Here is a 21,311-nt window from a genome sequence, read left to right as displayed (position 1 = left end):
TGCATCCTCATTTGACATCCCCCTCCTCATTTGACATCAGTCAAATCGACACCCCGGCCTTCAAAAATTTCCCCGAAACATCTGTTTCACTTATATATATATGTCATATATATGTATACGCTTTGTCTTTAAACCATTTGACAGACAAAAACTGCACATTTGCTATTTTTTTAGATTATGTTCAGGTGCATGTGAGTGATGGTAATGGTCTTGCAATAAGACCATGAGGTGTGAACCATTTTCAAGTGCCCTCACTGGAAGCAAGCTCACTGCTGGTTGGGGTTTCAGAAGCACTGAAATATTGTGATAAGGGAATTCATATACTGTCCACTGGAAGTCCACAGACAAGTGGAGGAAGGAGCAATCAAATTGTTGCATGAAGTTGACTGTGGTCCTAAATACATTATGCACAGAAAGGGTTTAACCCACAAGCAGTTATATATTCTTTCTATATACACTAGGTTATCAATTTATTAGGTAGACCTCTACACCAGCTTGTTAATGCAAATATTTAATTAGCCAATCATGTGGCAGCAACTAAATGCATGCAGACATGGTCAAGAGGTTCAGCTGTTGTTCAGACCAAATGTCAGAATAGGGAATAAATGTGATCTCAGTTACTTTGATCATGGAATGATTGCTGGTGATTTGAGTATTGTAGAAAATGGTGCGATAACCTAAAGTGAGCAGCAGTTCAGAGGTCAGAGGTGAATGGCCAGACTGGTTGAAGCTGACAGGAAAGTGACAGTAAAGCAAATAACCACACATTACAACAGTGGTATACAGAAGAGCATCTCTGACCACACAACATGTCAAACCGGAAGACCAATAATAAAAAATAAAAAAAGCCTAATCAATACCAAATAAAGTGCTCATTGAATTTACCGTTATAACTATTGGAATATATTAATTGTTTTGGAGGGAATACAGTACCATCTTTTGTAGGCAGTTTGTCACCTGCTTCAGTAGCTTGTAATCATTCAGTTCATGCCAAAAATAAGTAGTAGTTATTATATTAATACATCTATAAATGCCTTTTTATTTCAGTTTTATAATATAGTGTAATAATATAATAAAGTATAATGATTGTTTATTCTATAAAGCACTGTATTATTACTGTACATTAGTTATTTATTGCTTGTTTAATTGGTTGCAGTGTTGTCAAAAAAAAAAGAAAAATAGCTTTCAGCTCTCTGAGCATATTTTTGCCAGGTACGCTGCTGATATTTCTATATATTATGAAGCAATGACCTCTTGATGTGGCTGTATAATGTGGTTAATCCACAGAAATTGTAGGATGATATACCTGAACTGACAGTCTTTATGTTGACGATAGATCTGAGGGGTTGCACCAGGGATTATCTATTAAAGAAATCTGTTTAATCTGTAACAAAACTGAGAATAGTGAAAACATGTCAAACTCACCCTAGGTCCCAAAGGGTCAAGGTCTATTTGCACAATATACTGTGTTATCAGCAGTAAAATGTGGTGGTATGGGGGTTACAGGGAAACAGTTTTAATGTCCTGTTGTAGAAACAGGGTCAACATGGCACCGGTCAAAGTTAATTTCCATTAGACACAAATGACAGATCCTGTATTTGTGCAAGAAAATGCAGAACATGTCTGTCCTTCTTGGAATCTCGCTCTTTGAACACTTTTTGGAGCTCCAGTGATAAGACACGCCTCAGGGAATGGCCTTGTGGTTGTGTGTTTTTTTTACTTGGCTTACTGTCATTAGAAAATTTTCCACTAGGGAGGAGGGCCCAGAGGAAGTGAATGTGTTAGTTTATGCTAACAACACTAACACTACTGAAATCCCCTCTCCCCCCACACCCCCCAGCAGGTGGAACTTTCTGCTGTAGGCACAATGGTTTTCGTGAATCATTTTAATGGAATGCAAATTATGCAAAGGATAAAAGGATGCTGGCAATAGCAAAATCTAATAGAAAACTTTTATTATTTATTTATTATTTCCTAATTTTCCTAATACTTGTACCAAGGTTTTATGTTTGTTTTCTATTGCTTTTGAAGTAAGCCAATTGTTTAGCATTCTTGTTTAGCAGGCTTATTGGCAAAGGTGCATGTGATTCGCACAGCAAATCCTGAGCCACAGACTAGAGCTTTAAATCTGACCCGGGCCCCATTTCCCATTAAAGACAGAACTTAGGCCGCTAGGACAGTTCTTATGCCACCTCACTGCAAACATGCAAGCATTTCCCAAAACACCACGCAGAGGACACAGCCCCTCTCCCATTGGCCATGACAGTGGACCTCTTTGTCCATTCGACATGAGATCACTTAGCTTGCGGCTTCTGTTTCTAACAGACCCGGCCTCTGTACTCCTATACAGCGGTGTCCAGTTCTTGGCAGCTGCTGCCGTTGACGCTGCATTGCTACCAATTTCTGCTAAATGCAAGCTCCAGGTATTGAAACCATTCCAGGATTTGAATGCTGTTGGATTGAAATGGGGAGTGTGAATTAAAGAATTAACTGTCTCTCCCCCCACCCCCTGTCCTGGCTCTCCCAGTGGAAAACCATTCTGCCAATCACATGGTATTGTTTAATTTAATTTACAACACAGGCTGTTACCCCATGTGGAGGGGTTCAATATGAAAAATGAATTAAGGGAAACAGTAAGGTGATGGTGATAGCAAGCTTGGTAATGGCGACAATGTTCATCTTGGTTCTTGCAAAACATCAGGTAAATTAATAACTTACGCATTCTTCAAGGAATATTCCACAACATCAGACCATGAAAAACCTGGCATTGAGTGAAGAATGCCTGCAGTTTACTGTACACACACACACACAACTCTCAAGCTGCCACATATTTGTTACACACACATACACACACATAATTCTCAACTCAAGGATAGTTAATAAACTAAGGAACTTATGCACTATTTCAAGGCAGGCCAGGAATTAACCGGATCTGAACCACAGCCCGGGGACATGTTGCCTCATCCAAACAAAAGAGTAAGATGAAAAATAATGATAAAAGAATGTTGAAACACAGGCTGGCTATTGGTCTTTCATTCTTCCTCTTCAACCAGTTTGCATCTCTTCTCCATTCCTCCTCTTCCCCTCATTTATATCTTTCCCTCCTTTCTTCTCCTCCTCCTTTCCTCCCCCTTTTGTCCTCTTTTTTCCCCTCCCTTCCTTTGTCCTTGCTGCCCCCTGGTTAACTGTGCAGGTGCTCTTGTGTGTCCCCAGTGGCAAAATTGTGTCAGTGCAGCAGCAGTGCTCACCTGCTGGTACTTTTCCACTTCCTCCTATGACTACACACCCTGTTATACAGACACACACACCCAGCCCACTTGCCCATGTGAACACATACAAAATTCATAAGCTCCCTGAGAAATAATACACATGCCCCCACACACACAAACAACACACACAGGGCTGTCTCGAGATGCATTGATGCAAGTGCATTTAGATGCAAAATGCATTGACCTGGTTTTGTGAAATATTAGTTACATCATTTGAAATGTAATCAGCATATCTCAAGCATCAATTTTGAATTCAGTATTGGTATGAGAAGACAACGAAACAAATTTAAGAACTGACAGACCTAAGCCTTATTTCCAGGAGGTTGTACATTTAATATGTATAAATACAGATACTGTACACACAGATACTGTAAATAAGCACAATACATGATAAAACATCAGGGAAAGGCACCTCGAGCATTTATGAAACACCGAATGTCTATGTTCTGTTTGTCAAAGGATGCCTTTGTTTCAACTGATCACAGTCCCTTACCTGCAGGTATCACACTTATCACACTGCTTTCAGGAATGGGGGTTGTTAGGAACTGAAAATACACCATTGATACATCAAGCATTCATACTCATGTCATTTTACACAGAAGGTAGCATACAATTATTTTTTATCCATAATGCCAACCCATTTTCAATAACACCGATTCCCAAGGCTGATTTTAGATCCATGCAGTTATAGGGGGAACTGTATTTTTAATCAATGGAAATTGATACAAATTTTGGTTTGGTTAGGACTGAATACATGAATAACAACACGAAAGAATATCTACAGTGGGCTTCAGAATTATTGCACACTTAACAAAAAAAAGAAGAAAAAATGCCACATATAATAAACAACACAGAAAGTAATCTATTTCTAATGTTCAGACATATGGGACAACAACACACTTTCATTTATATAGATTTCCTCTCATGCTTCAAAAGTAATCTCACTTTTTATTTTTTTATTTTGAGAGAGGTTGTGAAGAACCCAAGGATCACAGTTAAAAATGACAGAGATTGGTTGCATCTTGGGGTCACCAAGTCTCAAAAAGAACCAGAAAATTGAACTTCCAAACCAACACACTCTTTGGAAAGGTGGCACGAAGACAGCCCTTACTGAGCACAATAAACAAAACCATACCAGTTTATAAAATTAATTGCAACTATGACTGTAAGAGAGTGCTGAGTGCTGGTCAGATAAGACCAAAATTTGAATGTTTTCTGTTTATACACCATTGACCTGGCAAAATTGAATGCATGCGAGGAGAAGCAACTCACACCTACTGTCAAATATGGAGGTGGGTAATTGAGGTTTTGAAGATATTTTGCTGTCAGTGGTCTAGGGGAACTATTTAACCTTCCTAATGTGTTGCACGCACCTTTTGTGTTGGCAGGTGAAATTCGACCCATTAATTAATTCAGCACAAAACACACACACACACACACACACACACACAAAAAGGTGATCATCCAATATATATATATTTTACCTTATACTGTACCTAAATTCATGACCATACAATCACTTTTTCATTTTATTGTTCCCAAACAATTTACATTACGCAAAGCAGAGTGCCGTTACACCCCCTAGCTGTGCCAATATCCACCATGGGCTATACCACAGGTTCGAGTTCCATAATGCTTTTATTCAACGGTTACCATATTTATCTTTCAAAATTTCCCCCAAAAAAGACAAGAAAAACTTTAAATGAATGTATTTTTAATGGAACTAGGTTTAATGGTAATTGCATTTCTCTGCTGAACAGTAGTTTATTGGTTGCTAAGCAATGGTATTGCAAACGTTAGCTAGCATTATACAATGGATAGTTCCGGCCCTTTGTCTCTATTGGTCAGTTTGCGTTCCAGCTGTGCTAGCTGACTGTATAAACTACTGTTCAGCAGAAGAATACATTTCCCATAGAACATAGTTCCATAGAAATATATTCATTTACAGTTTTTCTTGTCTTTCTTTAATGACAATATCCACGATATACCACAGGTTTTCATTCAATAACGCTTCATCATTTTGTTTTACATTGGTAGGCCACTAGCGGCGAAATGATGATAACTTTGGTAACAATGTAGATAATGGTGATCTACGAAGTAATATTAAAAGATGTGGGAACATTCCATTTAGCCGTGCATGTATAGTGGATATTGGCACGGCTGGAACACAAACTGACCAAAAGAGACAATGGACCGGACCTATCCGTTGTATAAATCCTGTTCCATTGATCAGGTCTGGTTGTATAAATCCTGTTCCATTGATCCAGTCTGTACATAACTATGGGCTTCATCTCACTGAGGATCTGCTGTACGTATAGGTCGTTTTTTATCTACATTTTAGATTGTTTTCCTTCATCTGTGACTGTTCATGTTGTTTCTGGCACAAAGTATTCACACACAACATTGGAATTTGTTTCCTGTTCAAAAATAGAATGGCTGGAGTAGATTCTTGTTTTTCTTTTGGTTTATAAATAAAAAAATCTCGAGTTTTCCCTGAGTGTTTCTGCTCTGTGTGCACTGGGAGTACTCTGCTGTTGCAAAGACTTCCCACTTGTCTGACAGGGTCAGCAGTTTAATGCCATAGTGGACGTAAACCACGTTTCGCTTATCATCAGCAATGACTTTTCCTCATCATTATACGGATAATCAGACTTCTTGCACGTCATTACAGTAACTTGGCATGTTATTACCATTTAGCAAATGTGATGCTCGTCATTTCTATCAATGTACAAAACTGTCTGACAAACAAAACCCCAACTTATCTTGTTTATCGTGTTTGTACACGTAAAGGACAAAGTGCATTCCAAACTATACAATCTGGATTTATAAGGCTATCACTTGAACTGTAAATGCTCAAACCATTTGGGCCTGTACACACAGCCATGCACTTATCGTTATCCATCAAATCTGATGATGATGTCAATTTCATGATGATGTAATTTAAAAGCGAGTTATTTGAACCATAGTTCCTCGAAGCACAAGTTGTATTGCAGGTGGAGCATGTGTAAGCTGCTTTTGCAGTCTCATAGCAGTCTGTTTCTCCTCCAGCATCCGAGTCCTACCAAGGAATTGCTGCCTCCAGGTGTTGTGGCCAGCAGCAGCATCCTCCAGGTCCTCCGTTCTAATGTTGCAGTTTGTTAAAGAAGCCTTCAGCTGGACTTTATATCTTCTGCCCTCCCGCTGAGCATCAGCCATGATGCAACTGGCCATATAACACACTACGGGGCAGTCAATTATGGGGCATCCTGATGACAGGCCCAAGCCTGGTGCTGGGTGATCCAGGCCTCAATAATTCTGCAGTTGGTCTTTACAGTTATTTCAGTATGAGGCACACAATCATGCCTGGCGAGTCCCAGGATGCACCTTACATGGAAGCACTCTAGGGACTTGATGTGATTCAGGTTTCACAGCTGTAGAGGAGGGTCGTGATGCGGACAGCTTGATAGACAGCAACCTTGGTGAGCGGATGGAAATTTTTGTTTTGAAAGACCCAGTGCCGGAGTCTCCCACATGCAGCTGATGCTTGCTTGATCCGGTTTTGGATTTCATAATCAATGCTGCAGTCCTCAGAGTGGCTACTGCCTGGATATTTTAATGATTGGGCAGTTAGGAGTTATTTGTGGTCAATGGTGAGGAGAGGGTTTAGGGTTCTGGAACTGCACTGGCAAACCACTTCTGTTCTGATAACCACAGCAAGGATGAATTGAAGGTCCTGCAGAGAACAAGCAGCAAGAACACAGTCATCATAAACAGCAGTACAGCAGTTTATTTGGCCCATAGACTGTTTTTCTTAGAGTTTAGAATGCATATAACTTGTATTAGCATAAATTTGGATTTTATCTGCCCTGTTTGTCCACCACTCATTCTGTAGTCCGCATGGTCTTCCCTGCAAGCTACCTGCCACGGCTGCCTAATAGTATTGGGTGAGGGACTGTTTAAGTTTGCCCAGGGCACTTTGTGCATGTTGTTCAGCAATGGATGGTTGTTGAACCAATCTTTGTGTTTTCATGGCTTTCACGGGCTATAAGAACTTACAGTGAGCTCCATATGCATTGGGAAAAATACTTTTTTTTCTTGATTTGTCTCTGTACTCTGCAGGTTTTTTTGATCAAACAATTCATATGTGGTCAAAGTGCACATTCTCAGATTTTATTGAGAAAGTTTTATGTAGAAATTATAACATTTTAATACATAGTCATCCATTTCAGGGCATCATAATGTTTGGGACAAATGGCTTCACATGTTTTTCTGATTAGCCAGGTGTGTTGCTCCCTTAGTGTGGGTCTAAGAGAGCCTTCAGTATCAAGTCTTGACTCTAGGCTTTTGATTGCCTTTAGAGTCTGTTATCAGCATTTGTTGTTATGAGGACCAGACTTGTACAAATGAAAGTCAAAGAAGCCATTATGAGGCTGAGAAATAACAAAGAGAGACATAGGTCAAATTGTAGGCTTACCAAAATCAACTGTTTTGAACATCATTAAGAAGAAAGAGAGCATCAGTGAGCTCAGTAATTGCAAAAGTAGTTGACCTAGTAGGCCAAGGGAAACCTCTACAGTTGACCAAATATTTCTCTATATAATGAAGAAAGACCTCCAAACAAATGTCTGACAGATAAGAAACACTTTCAGGAGGTGGATGTGGATGTGTCAGTGATAACTGTCCATAGAAAACTTCACAAACAGAACCACAGAGCCTACACTGCAAGATGCAAACCATTAGATCCCTGGTATCTGAATCCAGTTGATGAGAACCAGCGTTTACAAAATTTTACAAAATTTAGGAGGCAAGGCCAAAGCAGAGCAGGAATATCCACAAAATGGCAAAGAACACCCTGATGCTTGGTATTCACTTTACTCCATGCCTCAGGACAAGATTGGGACTGTGTATGTAGCCCTGGGTGCTACCTTGCATACCTGCTGCACCCTCAAAGCTAAGCTCTTGCCTCCTGAATAATGAGACGATGTCAATCATTCTCTCTAATATGACCCTATTTCACTATCTGTAGCTTAGCCTCCTCATCTAAAGATTAAACTTGACAACATTACTTACATCATCTTGAGATTTCCTATGTCAACTCACAACCCTCTCCAAGGTTTTCATGTCATCAAAACTGTATTTTGTCCAAGCACAGGGCTTGTCAGCCAAATGACTCTACATTAGCCAGTCCACTCAACACTAAATGATGGAAAACCCCATTCCCTAAACAAGTTTAGCCAGGTCAAGCATGGGCTTAGGTCTGCCTTCATATTTCACTTGGATCTTTTCTGCAAAGGCATGTGTTCAAGCACCAACCCATCTCAAAGATGGTCTGCAATGTCCCCAATTTGACAGATGTACCCCATTTCCTCTATGTTAACTACAGGGGCATTGGCCAAGACAGCCGATTGAAATAGCTACAGTAAGTAACAAAAAGGCAGTCCAAATGAAAAATGACAAACTTTATGATTGCACTCTCCAATATTAAATTTTCTCTGTCACTTACTGTACCAATCTTTTGCTTGTTAATTGCTCGCCATGGCAGGTCTAAAAAAAATGACAGTTTCAAGAATTTCACTTAGGTTGAATTTCACTCTGAATGTAAATGTAATCAAATGTAAATCAAATGTAAACTATATTGTCAAATCACATTAGTGGAAGGAATTGCTTCAAGAAACTTGAGCACAAGGCCTGCTCAAATCTATTAAAAGAAAATTTGCAGGGCTCACAAATAAAAAGTGCAAGCTGATATTCATGTATGATTCTATAAATGTGGGGTAAATGGATGGAAAATGATCTGCATGACCTGGGTATTTGGATTGTGACATTGAAGCTGCTGACAGATGCTGTATAATTTGCTTATGTGAGCCTTGTCTCAGTTATAGTAATACTGGATGCTAAAGCATTGTAACTTGCTGGTCTAAAGGCTGTGGTGATATTGTGGTATTGAATTAATGTCTTCTGTCAGGGGTTATGTCACTGTTTGATAGTTTCACTAGCAGTGGACTTAAATGCTGACACATCAATGAACAATAAAAAAAACTTAAACCAATACTGTTTTCCAAACAAACAAATAAATAAATACATTAAAAATGACTGCGATGGACTGGCGGCCTGTCCAGGATGTATTCCTGCCTTTCGCCCAATGTATGCTGGGATAGGCTGCAGCCCCCCTGCGACCCTGTTCAGGATAAGTGGGTTCAGATAATGGATGGATGGATGGACATTAAAAATGAATAAATGAAATAAAATTGCCCAACATTTGGCAATGCAATTTCGGCTTTCACAGCACGCCAAGTCTTACGCCAAACTCCAAATTAAGTCTGTTTTCAGCTTGTGCAAATTCCATCAAAGACAGTTCTACATCCTGGCAGCAATGGAACTTGTGTCATCATTTTAATCCCAGTTAATTAATTTCCCAGTATCTTCCCATTTCTGACAGCCTTATTACTGGGATTACAGAAAAGACAGTCAATGTGTTCTGATTACTGTACACATCTTCAAGGTAAGGTTTTACACTATAATAATAATACAAATATTTATTATTATTACAAATACAGGTAAGCAATCACTCGGCCAGGAGTGTCAGTAGATAGCAGTGACATGGCAGTCAGACATGATCTCTTAATGTAAATAACACATAGCACAGAGATGTGTTTACTCTGATGTGGTTGATGTTTTCATTCTGTATTGAGAAGCATTGTCTTCTAAAAGTAAGGGTAAAAATGGAATAAAGCCCATGAAAATAGGCCAATGCTGTTCAGTACCTTGCTGTACAGGAGGTAAATATAGCAGGACCAGCCCAAATAGATAACAAAATGTGTTCAGTTTTTAAATGAACATACTTATCTTTTACAGAATTTTTGAAAGGGATTATCTCTTCAGCTGAACAGAATAGAGCCCATTTTCGAGTTTAGGCATGTCCTACATTAGTTGAATATTTGTGGCTGTAGATGAGTGTGTTTGTGCCTTTCAGCTTAAACAATTTTTTATTATTGGCGTTATAGACTCAAGCTGGATATTCCTGTTTTACTGAATGTTTTTAATTCATGACCTCATCTGGCACTACACAAATGTCTTCAGCAGCACATATAGGGGCAACATTGGCTCAAGAGGTAATTGGCATTGGCTCACAGTTGTCTGGCAGTAACCCTTACTTGTGAACAGATGAATGAAAAGCATCAATTGTACAGTGCTCTGGTTAAGGGCGCTATATAAATGCCAACCACTTACCATTCACGTTTGAATACTGCTAAACATACTGCACCTGAAGTTATAATGCATTATATATTTGGGTCCCCTGCGTGCTAACCTGTAGAGATTCGCACAGCCCTAGGGAAAACTCTGGGGAAATGTTAACCCCTGTTTTACCGCCCATGTTGCTGTGAGTGGCCCTGCCCAAGCCATAAAGCAACAGTCCATAAAAGTTTCTGGCGGCTGCACAATGTCTTTGTCCCCCTGACTGGCTGTGTATTCGTCTCGTACAGAGGTCAAACGTGTTGGCCCTTCTTATGAGCATGCTTGGTAATCACACGAGTGCACCAAGCCTACATGTCTCTATCCAGCAGGGCTGGCTGGGGACTGCACACGGCCACCTGCACACCAGACAGACACACCGCTATCCTGCAGGGACCAAACATAGCCTCCTCTATGCTGAACAAACAAGGGTTTGAACGCATGCTTCTGAATGCCGGATGTTGCCTACACAGCGATATCCACCAAGGACCAAACATGACAGGTTGCATTTTACACATACTCAAGTTTATCCACCAGGCCTGGCCACTGCAGGAGCTGGAGGGAGCCAGCCCTGTGTAACGGCCATCTCATCTGGCATGTGGCAGCTATTATTTACCATTAATTACTCCCACATTGTAGGGCTTATCATTCAACTGTAAAATATTCCACTCATAGAGCAAAAACATATTTTTTAAAATATTAAAAGTATTTTTCACTGGGCACACTTGATGAAAAATATGTATCTGAAAGAATATAAAGATATATTAGCATAAGGGGAATATTTTGTGCTAAGAGTAATTAAGCCCAACCAAATTTTCCATGACAGAGAATGTTGTTTTTGAATACTGGGAAAACCACAGTTCATCTTTGAGGAATATAACCAACTACTTAGAGGCTAATTTGGATGTGAAGTTAGTGTGTGTGCTTATCTTACACAAATATGTCGTTTTAGTATTCAGCTCCAACATTTGTTCTCAGGGAAGATTTGCTAGAACTTGCTCTCATCACATTTTGCAGGGTGAAACAAAGAACAATTAAATGTCTTTTGCCGCCTAGTGGTGAAAATGTGAAATGACATGGAAAGTTACAAAGTGATGGCTGCATTTTTAACAACATTGTTGCCAAAACCTGTGCGCTGCAGGAGCATTGATACTCAGACCAAATCTACATTCTTTTCAGAATGAGGTGTATGAGAGGATTTGACATTTTAGGTCACCGGTCGTATTCACCGATACCGCCCACACCCCCAGGCAAGCAATGGGTTCATCTTCTCCCAATGGCAGAGGGAATCTGTGGGTACCAGCAGGCTGGGTCTTGCTTTATAATTGTCTTTCTGATCCATTTCCTGGGGCAGTGGGTTGAAGATGATTCTGATGGAGGCAACCTTGAAAGCCCTCACCTGTAGCCTTGGTGGCTGAGAATGATTATTAGATTATTTCAGGAGAAGGGAGGGAGTACAGAGACGTGCTGGCTCACACAATAATAAATCCACACGTTTCTCAACAGATGCATTACACTATTGACAGCGCTGTATCAACAGGTTTTATGGATGAAGTTCATATGAAAAGTGAGGTTATCACCTTTGACTCATACAGGGGAATATGCAATATACACTGTAGTGATCAATCAGAAGAGCACTCCAGTCGTACAAAGTCTCTTCTTGGTTATCAGCTGTCTTGCAGGGCAAACCTTATTTGGGCAAACTAGGGGTATTGTGGAGTGGGGAAGGCTCACTCAGGATTGCAGGATTAAGGGAAGTCCAAAGGGACATTCAGGGAGAATCTGCTTAACCGGTCTCCTGGTAAGCAAAATTGTCAGGTTAAAGTCGCAACTTGATAGCACATAAACACTATATGCAAGATTCCCAGGTGAGCAGTGTGTCTACCTCCTAGGATGGACGTGTCAGAAGAACACAGATAAAAAGTCTGGCTGCCCATTATTTCAGCAGACCCTAGACCCCTTTGTTATGCATGTTATTAATTTCAATATACAGTAGGTATTCAGAGAGCTTTTCCTAAATAAGACAAAGGGAAGCCAGATATGTGTATAAAATATTAAGGTTTCCCTTTGCTTATGCATATTGCACATCATTAGGTTTTCCTAAATTCCAGAAAGTAGTAGTAGGAGCCAAGGGCAGGTCTGCTGCAGACACGCATGTACATGCAGACACACACAGTACACATGCATGCACGTACACACAAAAAATATACAAAACAAAACAAAATATATACCACTGTTGCTATTTTTAATACACAGTAGCTAATTTTCCGTGCAATACGTTCAGCTTCCAATTTAGAGAGTAGGTTGAAACAGGGCCGAAAACTACTGTTGCAGCGCTCCCTATGGGTTGAAAATCTTAACTAGGTTTCCATGTGGGCCACACCAAAAGCAGGCATTTTTTAACTGAGAGCCAAGGCAAAACACTTGTAATGACACCACTTTTGGGGTGTGGGCAGCAGTGTAATCAGGGTGAAAATTGCAAAAGCAGATTTCTGCCCTGTGTTGATTTGTGCTGTAATTTATTACTTCTGTATTTCTTACATTTAAAAAAATGAGGTTAGATGGTTTGACTCTTTACAAGATTTGCTGTGGTACGATATGGTGAGAAAATGTCACTTATCGAGCAAATGGTAACAAAGCAAGCGGATATAATCAGCTCCAGAATTTTTGGCACCCTAAATAAAAATGAAGAAAAAAAGAAAGCATATAATAAACAACACAGATAATAATCTATATGTTGGTTTCACACATATGGAGAAACAACAGTGCAGTCAGTGGTACAATTTCTGTTATTCTGGCTCTGTAGTGCAGCACATTGGATTTGAAATGAAACAATGAATATTATTGAGCTAAAATAACAGACATAGTAGCACTGTGCAAATACTTACGGACTGCATATACTTTTATTTCCTTTCATTTTTCTCTTTTTTTTCTGAAAACCATAGGCACCCTTACAATTATTCAAATAAAATAAAATTCAAAATTGTCAATAAAATTGTACTTACAAGTCTCAAAAAGAAGACATAAAATGGCACCACCACACCAACAAACTCTTTGGAAGGGTGGCATGAAGACAGCACTTACTGAGCACAATAAACAAAACCAAACATCCAAAAACCACACAGAAATGGTTAAGTGAAAATAACATCAGTGTTTTTTAATGCCATCTCAGTCTCTAGATTTAATCCCATCAAGAAACCTAAAGGTCTTGGGTCTAAACTGTGGCCTAAACTGTAAATGGGGGCCCATAAGGGCAGATCAATGATTCTGATGGAAGAATGGCCAAAAATCCCTCCAAATGTGCTCTCTAAATTTATAACAAATTATAGGAAAATACTCATGGCTGTCATCTTAAACAGGGGTGTTTGTACAAAGTATTAAACCGATAATTGTGAAACCTGTTTTTTGGGGGAATATATTTATTTATTTGAAAAATGTATGACTTTGGTTGATTCCATTGTATAATTAATAAAGCACACAACACATTATTTCAAAGGCATTCTTTTTTCATTTACAGTATTTTTGTGCATATTTATCAAGGGTGCCAATATTTCTGGAACCCACTATTTTCTACTTCAGAGAAAAAAATAAGATTTTAAGTCTCATTACAAGACTTAAGACAGATGTTTTTTGTCAGTGAATCATGCCTTTTTCTGTATTCCATCCTAATACAGAATTCCGTTGGTTGAAATGGCTTAAGATACACATAATGTTGTCACTGCACATCCCAAATGCACGGGCATGTGTGCTTAGTTACAACACTGTCAGTTAAACTAGCACAGATGTGGCAACTGTATTAGTTGAATATAAAAACAAATATGCAAATTTTACTATTCTTATACCACAATATCAAATTAAGCCACACACTCATGGTCTTACATGCACAACAGCTGACAGGCAAGTTTGAACATAGTGCCCTGCTGTGTGTTTTATTGTATGGATGCATAACCACTGCATCTTCGGTCTACAGCACCTAAACAATGCCTGGTTTATTTACACTGTGAAAACTGAGACTAATCCCTGTAGCTGGACTACAATTCTCCAGCATCACCATTCACGTGTGGCTCCGGTCCAGGGTTTGGATTGGACAGTTTCATCAGACAGACAAACAGATGGCCATTCAAGTGGACGGAATCTGATGCCTGATTGGACAAATACTAGGAAGAGAGACAGGGGTGGTTTCTCCCCTGAAGTGTCTTGGGTCTATGAGTCACGATATGGAACTGGACAGTGGGAATAAACCAAAGTGCACGGCCCAACTATGTACCGATCAGACAGCCCTGTAACTGCTCCATATCTCCCACCAGCAAATAACAGCTGAAAAGTCACTGCTTTCTGCCAATATTCCATGGTAATGGTGACTCAATTCCCTTTCAACTGATTGGGGACGATATTAAAAAAGCTGCAAATCACCAATGATAAGAGCTCAGCAGTGTGTCTGTGCATGTTCTTTTCAGGCAACAATGGTTGTCATCTGTGTCATTGGCTGTCTGAGTCCCTGACACTGTCCTCATTCCTGGGCAAACTCAACAGCTCCTCGATCTTCTGCAGGTCAGACTCAAAGTCGTGTTTCTGTCCAGTTGCAACCATCTCACCAATCAGCTCCTCCGTCACCTGTAGACGGGTGTTCCTGTGGGTACAGCCAGTAGGAAAATAGCATACTTTTAGAGGACTTCCATGGACACAGAACAAGCACGACAGTGTGTCATTTCCTGAAACAGAACAAAATTGTTAAGTGGATTATCATTTAACATGAAGACCAATTTCATCATAAGAAGCTTTTCTCCTTTTGTTGTAGAAAGCAGTTTAGGGAAGTGACAGTGAAGTTGCTGATGTTGTCCCTCATTGGATGAAAGCTCCTAAACTGAAGAAATTCTAACCAAATGTCTGAACAAGCAGTGAATAAGTCTGAAGTCATCCAGGACCATACCATTCTGCCATCTTCAGATCGTACAGTTCTTTACGTTCCCTTCTCCTTCTCTCGAGGATGGTCTCTCCCGTCAGCTTCTGCATGGCCATGATAAATCCCCCAGCCGGCAACCTGCATTAACATCACAGTAACATATTTTTATCTTTATAATGTAAGAATAATGTACACAGCTAACATTTTCACATATGAACCTGGGATCTCTGATTCACAAGCTTTAACACAGTGCAATGAAATGGTCTCTGGGTTAACAGTGCAATGAAATGGGTTACCAAGTTTGTTTCCATGGAGACATCTTTTAAATCAGAGCAAAACAAAATTGCCAGTGCTCAGAACCCCTTCTCACGGCTAATCCTGTTAGGGCAAAAACAGCCTAAAGTGTCACCAGGTATGAGTGTGACACCCATGGGGAAATTAAACAACTGCTTTGGACAGAAATGCTGCATGTGACTGGGTGATACTTGTTTTTAGCCTGCCCCAATTACACCTGGATGTGTGTTAAGGCCTGTGCACACGCTGCAGTCCTGGTGCCTGGGCAGTAAGGCAGGGAATATGCTCTGTGCCCCCTACGCCCCCACACACACGCGCGCGCGCCCCCACACACACACACACACACACACACACACACACACACACACACACACACACACACACACACACACACACACACACACACACACACACACACACACACAGGTATGGAACAGGGTCAGATGGAGGACTGCGGGTGGAGATGGAAAAAGAGAATAATGAGACCTACAAAAATAAAAATAACACCACAGCTGCTACCCTGGACCCTGAGCCTCATCTGCTTTGAAAACACATGAGCCCACGGACACATGGGAGGGAGGGAGGGAGGGAGAGAGAGGATGAGGGACATAAAGAGAACACTAACTAATCTAATGTATGTATATACTTGAAGATATTTGAATGAATTCATTTGAATTCATTTATTTACAATTGTCATTTTGTTTAAGTATTTTAAAGATTTTTTTACTTTTTTAAAAATATTTACACTCAGTGATCACTTTATAAGGTAGAAACGTACGATAGCTTGTTAATGACAAAATATTTAATCAGCCAATCGTGTGGCAGCAACTAAATGCATAAAGGCATGCAGATGTGGTCAAGAGTTGCAGCTGTTTTTCAGACCAAATGTCAGCCTGACTGAAAAACAGTCTGTTCTGACTGACAGCTGTCGATAAACAGGGCAGCAGGAAGTTACTGGGCTGGCGGCTCTTTCACAGCACACACGCCGGTGTGTCACGGCTCACGCTCACCCCAGGAACGCTCCGATCGTGGTCCCCGCCAGCATCGCTGCGAGCCCCATGTTCAGCCTGAACATGGCCCCTGTGAACGCTGAAGACAGGAAGATCCAGCCGTCAGTAATCAATAAGCAATGCCGGCACAGAAATGCAAATCGACAATAAAACACACCTATTCATAATCTGTAATCTACAATGACGATATGTGGTGTGTGACTCACCCCCTGCAGCGACAAAGTGGCTGATAGCATGCTTGTCTCTGTACACGGTCATTCCAGTGCTCACAGTGCTATGACCACACAGGTAAGGGAGAGGAGTCAGTGCCAACATCACACAGGAGAGGGTCATCTTTAACACTTACATCACAATATTTAGCATCTATCCCCACAGTGGCTTATGCAGGTTACATACAATTTATACAGCTGGATATGTACTGAAGTAATTTGGGTTAAATGCCTTACTAAAGCATATGATTGGCAGTGCCCCACTTGTATTGAATGTACACCCTTTATGTTACAATGGCTTGAAATAAAGTCAGTGCTGATATCACTCTGGAGAGAGAAGTCAGTGCTGATATCACATTGGACAGTTGAGTCAGTGCTGATCTCGCACTGGAGAGCGGAGTCAGTGCTGATCTCACACTGGAGAGCAGACTCAGTGTTGATATCACTGTTAAGTGTAGCTCACTTGAATAAAGTGACAAAGGCCGCCACCCTCCAGCTCCACCTCCAGCCAAAGCGCACAAATCCTCGGATTGCAGCGTTGTGGGCTGATCTCTGGGGACAAGAAACCAAGTACAGTAAGTGGGAAAACAATCACAGATGGACATACACAAAAACATACATACATGTACACAAACACACAACACCACACAGACAAACTAACACACACGGCCAGACAAACAAACATGAGCATACATGTAAACACACACACACACACACACACACAGCCAGACAAACACACATGGACATACACATGAACATGTGTACATACACACGCACACACTAATATATGTACTGTCACACAAAGACATATAAGCCCTACAAAACTATGGTAGAGTGAAATTTGTTATTTTTGTTAGATAATAATAATTATAATTGGAAAAAAAATCGACCAGAGGTGTGAGGTGTGACCACTCCAATTTTGCTCAAACTTTGTGTCGATGTTCTTTTCATATTCAATAGTGTACATGCAAAACATTAGCCTCACTGGATTGTTGTTCGGGAGATATTGACTCTTAAAAAAAGGGGGGTGGGGGGGTGGATACCTTTCCTTTTGCCAGTGGAAATTGGGGTTTGTGTCGATTTTTCAGCATCATATCTTTGGCATTAAGGCAGGGAACAATATGAAAGTGTCCTCTGACAGATTTTCTGATTATGAACAATTTCACTATACTGCTCAGACAAAAACGTTATGGTCATTCAAAAATGCTGAATCTTCAAAATATCAGCACAACCTGGTGTATGAATTCCAAACTTCAAAGACTAGTAGATATTTTAGTTAGGAACAGCCACACGCAGAATGAAGTCAAATAGATAATTTATTCAAAAATTATACAATGCCAAATTTGGGTCCGGCCAGAAAATTACCAAAAACTGTTAGATATTCAAACAAGAAGGGTAAGGTAAGGTGGACACAGTTCCCGATCAAAACTAAACTTTGAGCACTTCAAAAGGTATAATAGGCCTACTTGTGTACAATAAATATAGTTGTTACTGCTATGTCTTGGCATGTTTTGATCACTTCATAGAGAACCTTAATTCAAAATTCACAATAACACATACTTTCCAAATTTGATACAAACCCCAATTTCCACTCGCAAGTGACTTCTTGGGTACCAACCCCAACACTTTTAAAAAGCCGATATCTGTCAAATGACAAATCCAATGAGGCTACTGTTTCGGATGTTCTTTAACACAATCAGCTTTTATTCAATGGCATTTACATACGCATTGCCATTTTACAGAAGCAGCTGTTTTTGTGTTGATTTCCCCCATTTTCAACTGCTCTTTTGTGAGATTAATTGTGCAAAGGGAAATACCTGAGCAACAGTCAACACTCGTCAGTCATCCATTAAATAAGTAATATACACGCATTGGACATACTCACCACTGCCTCGACGCGGCTCCGGTAGATCTCTGCTTGGCTCTGCTCAATGAACCTCTGCCTAGCATGGCGAGCCGCTGGCATTCCTCCGTACAACATGCCCACCACCGCTGCCATCAGCCCACTCTTCAAAACATTAGTGACTTCCTCCGGATACTGTTGCATCTCACTGTGAGAAACGCCAATACCAAAGACTCCATCACAACTTCATTGGTCCAACACCCAGAACCAGAACCTAAACACATGCCTTTAATTCCGAACCAGCAGGGCCTCATGGTCAACCCGTACTCACTTTCTATCGAACAGGTCTCTGATGCGGCCCCAGCCTGTTTCTGGGAGGTGCGGCTTTCCCACAATCAAAGGGAAGGATGCGGGTACTCGGGTCGAGTCGGGGACGGTGCTGTCGGCAGCGTGGACCGGGGGAACTGTGAGACAAATAAGCCTTCCCAGCATGCCGTGGGGGCTCTGATGTACCCCACCGCCTTGGGGCGAGTGTTCTGGTGGCCATGTGAAACGCATTGTGCATCACTGCCTTCTCTTTAGGTAGTGGAAAGAAAAAAGGACCGGAGTCAAGCATATAGAAAAACACAGTGGCTGCTGCTCAGTGTATACATCATGGATGTATGGGAATATCCACAATAGTATTCATACCTGTGCCTGGGCAACAAATATATTTTTTTGTATTCAAATGCAACATCACACATGAATTTGGACAATAACGCCAGCCAAATTCTATTTTTCAGGAAAATATTAGAGACTTCAAGGCAATTTTGTGTATAAATGTACGAAATGCAAGCGTAGGAAAACACTTAACTTGGCACGCAGCGCACTCCTCATTTCTTGATTTACTGAAGCAACTTTCGTGAATAACGGCAATGTCACATCAAATCAAGGACATGCTCATTAGAGCATGTAAGTTACCTCAGACAACACAAAGCAGTAGAATACGGATGTCATAAAGCGGTCTGATAAATTAAATTCACAATGGATTTGTTAATTCCCTGCCCTGTTATATCAGCCATAATTTCTGACATGGTAGCCAGGGATCTATCAACTAAACAGTAACAATACATCTTGCTAGTTACATATCACAAGCAGAGCCCCAGCTGTTTGCTCGCTAGCTCATTAGCTCATTGTGCATTGCGAAAACGTGTAAGGACACCGCGAACTTACGAGATACCTGGCTAGCAAATTCGCGTTTAAGTTAGTTGAATGTTCGTTTTGGAAAGCACAGCCTGCCGGTGTTTGTGTGACTGTAAGAACATGCACGTTCAATTGAGCTCCGTCTTTGACCCTGTCAGATGTCATGACGTTACCGTAGGCATTTGACAGGGTCTATTCTCAAAATACAGTTATGTCAGTTTTAGAGTGTGATTTGAGATCTAGTTTTGGTAATGCCAAACGTCCCGTTGTTACCTGTTTTGCAAAAGGTTCCCTTCACCTGCTCAGCTCCTGCTCACCACAATGTCACCGAACACATTTGAATAAATGTTGGAACACAAGCATCGTTGGACTTTTACATCACCCCCTTGTGGTGGAGGACCATGAACACAAGTACGATACGAGGTCGTTTCTGAAACCGCCTTCTTAATGTTTACACTCAAATACTAAAAGAAAGTACACTCAAAAATAGTCCAACTTTGCCTGAGTCTTTATAAATTTGTTAATTGAAAGGTGCGTTCACGTGGACTGGGAAATTTAGCAAGGGACATGCATCAGCTAAAAGTCACATAGACAATAGACAGAAGTTTTTGTTATTATGTATTTATGGTCTAAAATACTCATTATAGGCATTTTATTACAGTCCTTGCAATGATGGGCCAAATTTGAAGATAAAAGGAAACAAAGACTTTGGCTGGTCATAAGGCAGTGTTTGGTCAATTAAAGAGCACAAGTGATAATGCCTCCGCCTTTATGACAACTCAAAGCTGCTGAAACCTCATCATACAGAAAAGTAACCATGCAATGGCAGGCTAATTTCACAGGCAAAAAGGACCACCAACCAGCTGGCACAAGTTAAATAAGATAAATTACTAAAGAATTGTTGATTTAAAAAGATTGTTGATTTATAGGTAAAAAGGCTACCTTGCCATTGATTTTTGGCTCCGATATGCAGCTTATGGCCAGTAAAATGGAACTAAATTATGCCGCAGATACCCTGGTTGCTGGCTTTTCCCACAATCCTTGAAGTAAATGACATTAGTTGCAGCATGTAGATAATGAGGGGCTCCTTAACAGGTGCGGGTCCAAATTCTAGGTGGGGTACTTTCTAGTGCACTTAACCTGAAGTGCCTAGGCAAAAATACCAAACTGTATAAATGGCCAGAATGCAAATATGTAAACAGTGTTACTTGATTTAGTTAAGGGCACAAGGCAAATACATTATGAAAAGACCCTTCCAACACATCTTCATTCAGACAGAGCATGTGTCGGACAACATAGTTGATGCAAACCACAACCACAGCAACATTTCAACAAATACTCCATATGAGATGAGACATTACTTATGAGTGGGAAAAACTAAGTAGTAAG

At 40.5% G+C, this 21,311-nt stretch overlaps 1 protein-coding gene across 1 annotated transcript; it reads right to left on the bottom strand.

Annotated features, from left to right (window-relative positions):
* Positions 1-12,983: 12,983 nt before the first annotated feature.
* Positions 12,984-20,326, bottom strand: timmdc1 (translocase of inner mitochondrial membrane domain containing 1). Its single transcript, XM_061235499.1, has 8 exons — positions 20,196-20,326; positions 19,072-19,316; positions 18,783-18,948; positions 17,361-17,449; positions 16,895-16,962; positions 16,689-16,767; positions 15,412-15,522; positions 12,984-15,111 (listed from the first exon to the last, which is right to left on the bottom strand). Exons 2-8 carry the CDS (start codon positions 19,296-19,298, stop codon positions 14,961-14,963), a joined length of 891 nt encoding a protein of 296 aa, XP_061091483.1. The 5' UTR covers positions 19,299-19,316; positions 20,196-20,326; the 3' UTR covers positions 12,984-14,960.
* Positions 20,327-21,311: the final 985 nt, after the last annotated feature.

Source organism: Conger conger, chromosome 3, assembly GCF_963514075.1.
Source record: "Conger conger chromosome 3, fConCon1.1, whole genome shotgun sequence".
NCBI classification, from domain to species: domain Eukaryota; kingdom Metazoa; phylum Chordata; class Actinopteri; order Anguilliformes; family Congridae; genus Conger; species Conger conger.
Note: the sequence above shows the minus strand (reverse complement) of the source record. Positions and strands in the feature narration are given on the sequence as shown.

What these genes read in the sequence shown, in the direction of transcription:
- timmdc1 (XM_061235499.1), bottom strand. Translation starts at nt 19,298, where the DNA reads ATGCGTTTCACATGGCCACCAGAACACTCGCCCCAAGGCGGTGGGGTA. An exon ending in CCACTTTGTCGCTGCAGGGG is followed by an intron (nt 16,768 to 16,894) that starts GTGAGTCACACA and finishes TCCTGTCTTCAG; the next exon opens with CGTTCACAGGGGCCATGTTC. An exon ending in GATCTGAAGATGGCAGAATG is followed by an intron (nt 15,112 to 15,411) that starts GTATGGTCCTGG and finishes CTGTACCCACAG; the next exon opens with GAACACCCGTCTACAGGTGA.